At 27.3% G+C, this 11,410-nt stretch overlaps 1 protein-coding gene across 1 annotated transcript; it reads left to right on the top strand.

Annotated features, from left to right (window-relative positions):
• The first annotated feature begins 4,945 nt into the window (after positions 1-4,945).
• On the top strand, positions 4,946-6,183 carry LOC133674937 (peroxiredoxin-2). Its single transcript, XM_062096236.1, has 3 exons — positions 4,946-5,173; positions 5,249-5,328; positions 5,809-6,183. The coding sequence occupies exons 1-3, from the start codon at positions 5,019-5,021 to the stop codon at positions 6,060-6,062; spliced, it is 489 nt and encodes a 162-aa protein (XP_061952220.1). The 5' UTR covers positions 4,946-5,018; the 3' UTR covers positions 6,063-6,183.
• The last annotated feature ends 5,227 nt before the right edge of the window (positions 6,184-11,410 follow it).

Genomic DNA, 11,410 nt, shown 5'->3' with positions numbered 1-11,410 from the left:
AAACACGAGTAACATAGATGATGGCTTTGAAATTTATTTCAAAATTTCACTTTCATCCCTTATTTTTATATATATTAGGCGATTGGTCCCTGTAATTTTAAAAACATATATTTTGATACCAAATTTCATTTTCCTCTTTTTCTAGTTTTTTTTTTGGTGAAGAAGAGAGAAGAAATTGTTGTATTCCGGCTTAAAGAAAGAAAACTATCGTTGGGGAAAATTTAAGCCATCAAACAGTCTATTTTTATGTCAAAATGTTATATATAAAGGGGATTAAGATTAGGTGTTTTTTTTTACCTTGAAAACACCTATATAAAAATTTCTGAGCTCAGGAAGTCTTTTAGTTTTGGGTTTTAGGGTGGTTTTTTGCATTTTTAAAGGTCATGAATTGGTTTAACAAGGTTTCTAGAGTGTTTTCCAAGTGTTTTGGATCAAAATGAATTTTTAAATAAAAAAAATAACCAATGGATTTTTGAATAAAAAAAATAACCATGTTTTCTCGACCATACCAATGGCCGGATTTTAGAATTAACAAACAGTGTGTTTTCTTTTTTATTTTGACAATCGTCATTTGCCTCATTCACTTTGGAAAACAAAAGGAAAAAAAGGCTAGCACACAGGGCTTTTCTTAGTGGGCCCATAACGCACGACCTTTTCAAAATAATTTTTGCATTTGTGTTTTGATTAGCACACCTTCATTTTTATTTTTATTTTTTGCTTATTTAACATTTTTAAAATAACAATTATTTTTTAATTATATAAAGTGTGTTTAATTTTTTTATGAGGTTAGTGTGATTCATTTATATTTTTTTATATTTTATATAGATTAAACTTATTTTTAAAAATAAAAACAATTATTTTTATAAACAAATTAATATGTGCAACCTTATACGAAATGTTTTCCTTTTGTTTTATTCAATAAATTTTACATGTGTCGATTTCTGTTATGGAATGATTTTCATAAATAAATTCATGAAACAAAACCATGTAAATGACTCATATTACAATATTAAATATATTGATTTACATCTATTTCTTAATTTTTTTAGTTTTTCTTTTAGTTAGTGTTAACGACTTTATTTGATTACATATTTGCATTGGTTTTTTTTATTTATACTTTAAATTCTTTTAGAAAATAACCTACATATCCAGAATTTTTTTAAAAAAAATTATGACCAACGACGATGCACAAGTCAAATAGCTAGTATATATATATAATTGACGGATACACTTTATTAAAAAGAACAAAGGATCTATTTGGAATCGGGTTTTTTTGTGAGGCAGACCACCAAATCAAAATTAGAGTTTTTTACTTAGAGTTTTTAGACCACTGATTCATTCAGTATATTAATTAACAAAAACTAAAAAACAAAATACTAAGAGGTGACCACGATTCATATAAATAGTGAACCTCATGTCCAGTTTTTTTTTATCAATTTTTTTTAATGCATCCTTTTATAGTTCAATTGTATCTTTTTTTCAATCTAATTATATGAAATTAGGTTATAAAATAATAATAGAAAAAGATAGGGAACTAAAATGTAAAACACAAAGAAAATGCATGGCTCACCCCAAATTCATAATAATTTTTATTTTGATTCAAAAGTTTATTTTGTTCATTTTCAATCCCTGAGTTAGAGAGAGGAAAGAGAAAGTTACCAAAAAAAAACAGAGAGAGAAAGAGAGAGAAAATGGTTTATTGTCGTAATTCCAACAACAAAAATATTTAAACTTGGTGTCAATGAGTTCAATTCGATGAGGGAAGTTTGATGGTGGTGGATTTTTCTTATAACCATGCATGAAAAATGAGATCGAGTTATTTTTTTTTTCAGTTCGGTTGAATTTGGTTTTCTTAGGTGATTTTGGGGTTTTTTAGGTTAACAAGTGATTTATAAAGGCTTTTATTGTGTTTATTAATTTTTTTAGGTTAAAAAATGTTTAAAAAAAAAGAATTTTCAACCCGCAAAAACCCTAGCCCATGATTTTGTTACAAGCACAGTGGTTGCTAGATTCTGAGATAAGCAATAATAGGCTACGCATCGACTATCCTAACAAGTAAAACATCTTATTTTAAAAAAAAAAACAAAATAAAAGGTGGACGATATATCATCTGTCTTTTATAAAAACAAAAATATGGCTCAGGAGCGTAAGCCTAAGTTTCTCAATTGCCTCTTATGCTTGTGCACCTAGCCTCATTTGGCTTTTTTAAAATAAAAAAAACCTTTGACATTGGGTCTTTGATGAATTTTCTTATTGCTTTTCTTTTACAATTTCATCTTTTAATATTTGATTGATTCTAAATATTGGTCTTTATTTTTTTTCATACAATTAAAATAAAAAAATAGTATTGAACTCATTGGAATCCACAACTCAAGTCACGGATTTGTTGAGTTAGCTCGGATTAACCTGAATTAATCCAATACATAATCCTCTTAATACACAAACAAACACACACACACACACACACACACACACACACACACACCCGAACTTCAATTTCTTTTGAAAGTCAAACCGTTTTTTATTGATCTTTCAGGTTGCTTTTGAACTCGCAGGTCTATTCTTTATTTTTTTTGTCATCTTTTCCTTTGATTTTTTTCTTCGGACCCCCTAAATTAACTAGGTCACATCATGACAACTAACACACAATTTAATTTGAAACCCAGAATTAAGAAGTTGAGTCAAGAGTTTTTAAGTTTGACTCACTAGATCTGGTTCAATGACAATGTCAGAGAGTTCCCCACAGCTTGTATCTTCTTTTCTTACATTCAAAAAATACATAGATCAATCTACATCATAACGTGGGAAGTAAACTCAACTACAAACCCATTTCAATTGAATTAGAACAGTTGAGATATAAAAAAAAAACAATACATAAAGTGTAGATTTACTAGGTAAACTCTAATCAAGAACTTAACGATGTTTTTTCAACCTTTTTTTAATGATATAACATTGTTTAAAAAAAAATTAAAATAAATTATTGCAGTTGACCCGGCTCGGTCTCACCTAAGTTTGGCTACGTCAACGTATTTAATTAAATCAATCTTCAAATCAATTTGAAATGAAACCCATTTTAAGTCATAGGTTTGTTAAGTCTACCCTAAAATGATGTTGTTTTGTTTATTAAAATAAAATGACATATTTTAAAAAAAAATAAAAAAAATCTTTAGAGCTCACCCAGTTAATTGAGTCGATAAAGTTTGATCAAATCAATTTTTAAATTAATTTAAAATAAAACTCAGTTCTAGCTAGAATTCACTATCAGGTCAATGCGTAAAGCCAAATCAGGTGTAATAGTTATAGTTTATATTATAATAGAATGAATTTGCCAAATATGACAAAAAGGAACGAAAAAATAATATACTCATTTTTTTGCCCATTCTCATGAAGGCTAATTTATTGAGTTTGTTCGTCTTGGAGATAAATAGTATTTTATGCTTCAGTTACTCTAGAACTTTGCCTTTCAATCTCAATTTCTCTAGCAAACAACTCAATCTAAAGTTCTTTGATGTTAATTACAAGTTAGGTCTTCTGTCATTCCAGCTCTTCTACTTTGTCTGTCAATTCTGTATGGGCACGCAGTTCGATCTCTTCCCAATGCTCAACCTTACCTTTATAATCCTCTCTTTCATTTTCAGCTACTGTTCGAGCATCTTTTTAGTTTCCACCTTTTATCACATCTTTCCTTGGGGCTGGTAGCTGGAGTTTCTGGTTTTGGTCCCTGAAGAAGAAGAAGAAGAAGAAGACAGAGGTTGAGGGTATATATATCAAAGCTTCAAACGACATCATTTGGCACTGACAAAGCTCAAGTTGGTCCTTGACGAAGAAGAAGAAGACAGGGGTTGAGGGTGTATATATATCAAAGCTTCAAACGACATCGTTTGGCACTGACAAAGTTCAAGTTGGTCCTTGACTGTCAGCGCTTTTTCATTTTTAATCTTCCTGACCTGAAGTTTTAATTATCCAAAGGGTGCAATATCGAAGCCAAATTAATAAAATCCTTCATTTGAGTCCTTGACTGAAATTAAATAAACCCTTAAACTTCTATGATTTTCCAAAATGGCCCCTGGATCCGTAAAACGTTTAAATTGAAGTTAAAATCAGCTATAAAGTCATAAATTTATTAAATTAAGTTTCTAATTGAATTAATGAAACCTCCCAAATTATGCTAACTTGACAACTTTGGTTCTTGACTTTAATTTTTTTAATTACAACTAATTTCTCTTTAATTTCAACCATTATAAGAATTTATCATGTTCACGAAGAATTTTGATCAACTAATTTAAATAAATATATTTTAGATTTGTTTTGTTTGGAAATATTTTGAGATAAAAATTGTTTAAAATAGTGGAAGGGGAGGTGATGGTGAGATGGTGGCAATGGTGAAGAAAAAAGATGAGAAAATGGTGGTTGTAATTGAAATAATCAGATGGAATTATAAGGGAATTATTGTTCTTAAAATATCTAACAAACTTACTTTTTAAATTAAAAATTAATTATAAAATATTTTTTATTAATTAAATTTTCCATGAAATATTTTATGTTACTGTAATTATATTATAATAACGAACGACTGACTTTCAATAATCCGTAATGACCGCCGGGTTTCGTCATATTGTAGAGTTGACTTTGCCTGAGATATTCTTCACCCCTGGCCAGAGTAAAGCCTCCGCTCCATGCGACCGATCGAACAAGAAAAGAGAAAATAGAGGGAGGGAGAGATTAGACTGGAATGACAGGTCAAACAAGAAGGAAGGGCAATCTCGTAACTCTGATCGCATTTACCAAGATAGTCGTCCACTTGGCAAGCACGGCCATGCCAAGATAATTACAAGAGCGGCCACCCACCCACGTGCCACTCGTTTAACACCGGACCCCAAAAATTTTCTCAATTCCCTTAAATGTAAATTTAAAATTTTAAACACTATAAATACACAGCCACAATATCTGTTCTTCTGCTCATAATCCCTCACTCGATAACACGGTAACAGTTACGAAAACAATACCGTCGATTCGATATGGCCCCGATTGCTGTTGGTGATGTCTTGCCTGATGGAAAGCTCGCTTATTTCGACGAGCAAGATCAGCTCCAGGAAGTGTCCGTACACTCTCTAGCTGCCGGTAAAAAGGTCATCCTCTTTGGTGTTCCCGGTGCCTTCACACCCACCTGCAGGTAAACAGAGTTACTATTTTTATGGTTCCGATTTAAGTATATATATGATTGATTTTGTTGTTTGGTGATTTGTAGCTTGAAGCATGTGCCGGGGTTTATCGAGAAAGCAGAGGAGTTAAAATCAAAGGGCGTTACAGAAATTTTGTGCATCAGCGGTACGTCTTCTTTTCCATTTGGGGATCTATTTTTTTAATTAATTTGATTTTCTTATTTTTGAGTCATTTTGATTAAAAATCTGTACAACAACTAGGGTTTCACCATTTGTTGCGAATTAATGTAATCTGGGTTAAGTTTTTGTATCTAAGTTGACCAGTTATAATTGAAATTGGAAGGAAGAGCAAAGCTGCTAGAAATGCTGGTTCTTTTTTTTCTAATTTGGGAATCTGTCTGACACACCTAATCTGCTACTGGTATTGGTGTTGGAGGAAAAACTAAAATGTGTGCGGCCTTACTTCAACTTGCATTGTTCTTAAGTCTGCATCTCTTGTTTTGGTTGGCGTAAATAATATGTATGTAACTTATCAGCTGGATCTGTTATATTCTGTTGGAATTCAGACTAATTGCAGGTTTAGAGAACTAAAAGAAAGTGATTGGTTTCCGTGTTTTTTGAGTTTTGGTTTCTTATTCATTTGCAGTCAACGACCCCTTTGTGATGAAGGCATGGGCCAAATCTTACCCTGAGAATAAGCATGTCAAATTCTTAGCTGATGGGTCTGCAACTTACACCCATGCTCTCGGCCTTGAGCTTGACCTCCAAGAGAAAGGGCTTGGCACACGTTCTAGGAGGTTTGCTCTCTTGGTTGATGACCTTAAGGTGAAAGCTGCAAATGTTGAAGGTGGTGGAGAATTCACTGTGTCCAGTGCCGATGATATCCTCAAGGATCTTTGAATTTCCCTTCTTGTTTGTTTCTGGGCCATTGAGCCTTTTAGTTTCTGGACGCAAAGAATGTCATGAACTTGATATGAGATGATGTTGGGAATAAAGGAGGATATTTCTTTTTCCTATATAATGTTATTTTCGAGCTACAGCTTCTTCTTCTTTTAATTAACATCATTTATTAGAGTGGAACTGCGAAGTTAGGAGGAGATTCTGTAGATGCCAGCATCATGCTGCTAGTCAAATTTATTATTAATAGGAATAGGAATTCTAAGCTGTGTGGTAAAGCACAGGATGACTGCTTGCAGGAGCTTTTAGTGCGCTTGAGATGATGTGAATTCTTTAAATAGAGACTTGTCAACATTTGGTTCCAAATAATGTGGCAGCCTGCTTTGCAATCATGGGCCAAGGCCCTATCATCGACGAAGATGGCTTTCTTGTTCAATAAAGTAATTTTGATGGAGCGGAAAGGACTATTAAAGAAAACATCGTATTTTACCGTTCAAATTCACAGTGAATGTTTAGTGCGAATGTTTCTCAAAAATTAGTTTTTAAAAAATTATTTTCAGCTAACAAAAAAATATTTTTTAGTTAAAGATAAATTTGATTTAATTTTTAAAAAAGTTTTTTCTTTTTATTTGGGGTAGAAAACACTTTTCAAAAGTTATGAAAAATTTAGAAATATTATATTATTTGCTAATTATGTCAAATTTAATTCTCAAACTTTTGATTGTTATATATTTTGTTTGAATTTTTTTAATTTCATCTCTTAAAATTTAATTTAATTTGATTTTTATATTAACTTTAGTCCTTATTTTTATGATTGTTATTTGTTTTTCTCTTATTATTTTTTTTAATTGAATTTTTTTATCTATCAAATTTGATCATTTAAAATAATTTATGAAATTGTCAAGAAAAAAAAAACACATAATCTTAACTCTTCTCATCATATGAAACCATTTGATATAAAAAGAATAACTGTTTTGGTGGTTGGATTTCTCATCAATGGGCATTTTCTCTCTCTAAGTTAGAATCTGATGACCTCTTCTTTTCTCTAACAAAAAAAAAATGAAAAATGAATAAAATAAATTTTGATATCAAAATTGAATTTTTTAAAATTCAAGAGATTAGTCATCTAATAATTAAAAAAGATAAGGGACTTAAATGAATTTTTTATATAAATTTTTAATCTGTCACATATGTTACTCGTTTTTTTCACTTTAGCTCATTTTTTTTCAATTCAACCCTTCCTTAAAAAAAAATAATTGGGCTCTAATATGGTATCGAAAGAGATCAATTGTGTAAAAAAAATTAAGGATCAAATTAAAAATTTTAAAAATTACACTATTGTAATCCACTGTACGAAGGTGAATAGTGTTTTAAGAATAGTAAAAATACCACAAGTTTTAGTATTATGTATAATAATAGGGTTTTTTTTCACTCAAGGCCATTTTTAAATAATTTTTATTTAAATTTGCAGCCATTAACAAAATATGTGAAAATAATTTTAATGATTTCAATTCTGAGGAAGAATCCAAAAATTCTGCAGTTGTTTTTTACAAACCATGAATATTTTATAAGCAATAATTTCTCTTTAATAAATACTTAAATGAATTAAAATAAAATCTTATAAGAATTCAAAAGAATTATATTTAAGAAGAAAAATGTATTTCTTTATTCAATGTTTCTTTTTATTTATTTATTTATTTTTATTTTTATAAGAATAGTTTTTTATTAAAAGCATAGTTTTTATATAAAAACTTATCATGATTTGAGAACCAATTTTTATGCAAATGTGTAAGAAAATAAAAGAATAATCAATTAAAAGAATAGACGATAAAATATAATAATATATATATTTTATTCTCAATGAATGTTCATGTATGGTTTTTCAAATATTATACATATTATTTTTATATATAACTATAAAAAATTGCAAATATAATTATAAAAATTTATAATTTTATTTACAACTTTGGCATAATTAAATGATTTTTTAATTATCATTATAATTGTTTATTTAAAGAGGATTTTATTTCAAGATATAAAAAAATTAAACAAAAAACAAGAAGAGCAAAGAGAAGCTAGGCGTGTATGAGTCTAGATTGTTAGGTCTCCATGCCTGGCAAAAAAAAAACCCAGGCACACCTAGTTTCCTCTATAAAAACTCAAACGAACAACGTGAAGACGACATGTCTTTGAATCCAAAAAATTTCATGATTTTCATCCATCTCTAATAATTAAAAAAAAAAATCAGTTTGGGGTATTTGAATCCAAAAACCTTGATTTTTCAACTCATTTTTACCTAAACAAAATTATGAGAACTTCAACAACCTCATTTACAATCTCAAAACATTTTCTAGTCGATATAAAAACTCAAAATTAAATGAAAATTAAAAAAAGTATTTTTGATCCCCCATCCACTTTTCCAGCGTGATTAGAGATTTAAACCACCTCCATTGAATACACCTTTTCAAGATGAATCACGTCCATGTAAAGATTAGTGTTCTGATCACCTAAAAACTTTCTTTTCTCTTTCATTATTTAAAAATTAAAATTTAATAAAAATAAAGTTTACAATTGAAATATAAATATTTAAAACTATAGAGACAAATAAAAAAATAAAGGATCAAATTATATTTTTATATATTTTAGGAATAATATTTTTTGCATTGTAGATGCATTGTTGCGGTCCACAATATAAGGTAGTGTCTAAGAGTATGGTAACGGTTGCTTTTTAAAGTATTTCTTGTTTGGAAATTTATCAAATAATATTTTTTTAATTTTTTTAAAAATCTATTTTTGATATTAACACATTAAAATAATTTAAAAATACTAAAAAAATTAATTAAAATAAAAAAAATTAAACTTTTATAAAAAATAAATGAATCACATCCCAAATCGACACTAAATATCTCTTCGTTTACAAGAACTGCTGCAACAATGAATCAACTTGTACTTTTAATTTATTTTATGATTTCAATGATAATATGAAAAATATTTTTTATTCAGAAATATATTAAAAAGATATTTTTTTTATTTTTTAAAAATTATTTTTAATATGAGCACATAAAAATAATTTAAAAATACTAAAAAATATTAATTTGAAACAAAAAAAATTAAAAAATTTTTAAATTTTTTTAAAAATACTTTTAAAAAGCAAAAACTCCTTGTTTACCGCAATTGCTGCAACAGTGGATTAACTTGCACTTTTAATTTATTTTATGATTTTAATGGTAATATGAAGAGTAAAAGAAGTATTCACAATGAAGTGGGGACATAAATGATTAAATTTATCATTTTTGTTCTTTTTTGGAGAACTTTATTTAAACTTTCGTTCATTTTACAGATTCTTTTACAATTCACGAGGACAATTTAAGCTTTAAACTTTTAAATTAAAGCGACTGTAATGAAAGAGGTGATTTTTAAAAGTGCACTCGTATTGGGATTGCATTAGACAAGTAATTAATCGCGTGTTCGGTGATTATCCGTGGAATGATTTTCTGTAAATTTATAATCAACTTACTTGTGCTAAAATGAAAAATTAATCAAAATCACTTGTCGAATCTACACTAACAGCACGATTGGTATTATAATAAGATTTGTTTTTTTAAATATTTTTTACTTGAAAATATATTAAAAATTAAACAATAATTTAAAACAAAAATAAATATATTTTTTAAAAAATATTTTTTAATAAAACAAACAAGCATTAATTATGAATGATTCTGTTTGAGAGTGTAGTTGTAATTGCTTTTTAAAATGTTTTTTACTTAGAAATACATTAAAATAATATTTTTTATTTTTTAAAAAATATTTTTGACACCAACACATTAAAATAATTTGAAAATACCAAAAAATATTAATTTAAAGTAAAAAAATAAAAAAAATTTAAATTTTTTTTAAAAACACTTTTAAAACACAAAAATAAATAAAACATAATGATAAATTATTGAGAAATGTGAATGATTTAGAACCTGCCGCAGATATTTATTGAACAAATACTAGCGATGGTTCTCTTCGTTGAAACTATATTTTATGATTTTTTATTATTTTATGTGGAATTGTTTTTTTTAATTATTTTAATATTTAATATATTGATATTAAAACTAAAATATAAAATATAAAATAACATTATTTTTTATATATTTTTTAAAATAACAACTAACAAACACTACCTAAATCTAATAGATGGACGGCAAAGCATGAAAGGACCACCACCCCACTAGTCCTTGCATTTGTATTATATATTTATCAGTCCAATATTACCTAACGGTCGCATTTCAATTGTCGGGAAAGAAACCAATTTTTAAACACTTGTACTGTTTTTTAGCTAGCGACTAGTTGACTGTTTATGTCTTTGCTAATAATTATTTTATAAAATATTTTTATTTAAATATTTTTTTTTATTTTTTCGAATTATTTTTAACTTGATGACAACACATTATCTAGAAATATAACAAAAATTAATCTTAAACAAAAAAATTCAAGATTTATAAAGATACACGGCTAGCATGTTTCCAAATAATTTTTAAGATTATGTTTGAAATTATGGGTTGTTTTTAAAAGTGTTTTTAACTTAGAAATATATTAAAATAATATTTTTTTAAAAAAATTAATTTTTATATTAATCTAATTAAACCAATAAAAAATTATTTTTAAAAAGTTTAACTAAAAAAATTAAAAAAGCTAAGCGCCACGAAAAAAAACAAACACTGCTCCACAAACGCTGGCTACTGCTCTGTTTTTCTCGTTGTTGTTTTCTTGCATGCTCTGGAGTTGGTGTTACCGAGACTTAATTTTCTCTTTTATATTATGCGATGGCACATAAAGAACAGAGTTGTTTTTTTCACTTGAAGGCTTGTATTTTTACTACCTGCCTCAAATATTCACTTTTCTTTCTACAGCTTTAAGACTCAGCTTAGAAAATAAAAAATAAAACTCGAATTTAAGTCCAGTAAATTTTTTAATTATCTGTTTAAAAATGAAGTTGCGATTATTTTTTAAAATATATTTTATTTAAAAATACATTAAAATAATATATTTTTTATTTTTTAAAAATTATTTTTAATATTAACACAATAAAATAATTTAAAAACACTAAAAAATATTAATTCAAAATAAAAAAAAAATTAAAACAAAAAAACAAACAGCGATTCAACTCCTCTTGTTATACAATGTCAATTTTTTTCACCAACGATACACAATGACAGTGCTTATATTTTTTTTCTTATTATTTATCTATTTTGTGTCAGTTATATTCTGCCCTTACCTGTCATGAAATGTTTTTTCATTAAATTTCTTTATTAAAATTAATTTTTTTCTATTTTTATATAGTTTTATTAATATTAAAAATAATT

This window comes from Populus nigra, chromosome 15 (genome assembly GCF_951802175.1).
Source record: "Populus nigra chromosome 15, ddPopNigr1.1, whole genome shotgun sequence".
NCBI classification, from domain to species: domain Eukaryota; kingdom Viridiplantae; phylum Streptophyta; class Magnoliopsida; order Malpighiales; family Salicaceae; genus Populus; species Populus nigra.
This window is presented reverse-complemented; position numbering and strand designations above follow the sequence as displayed.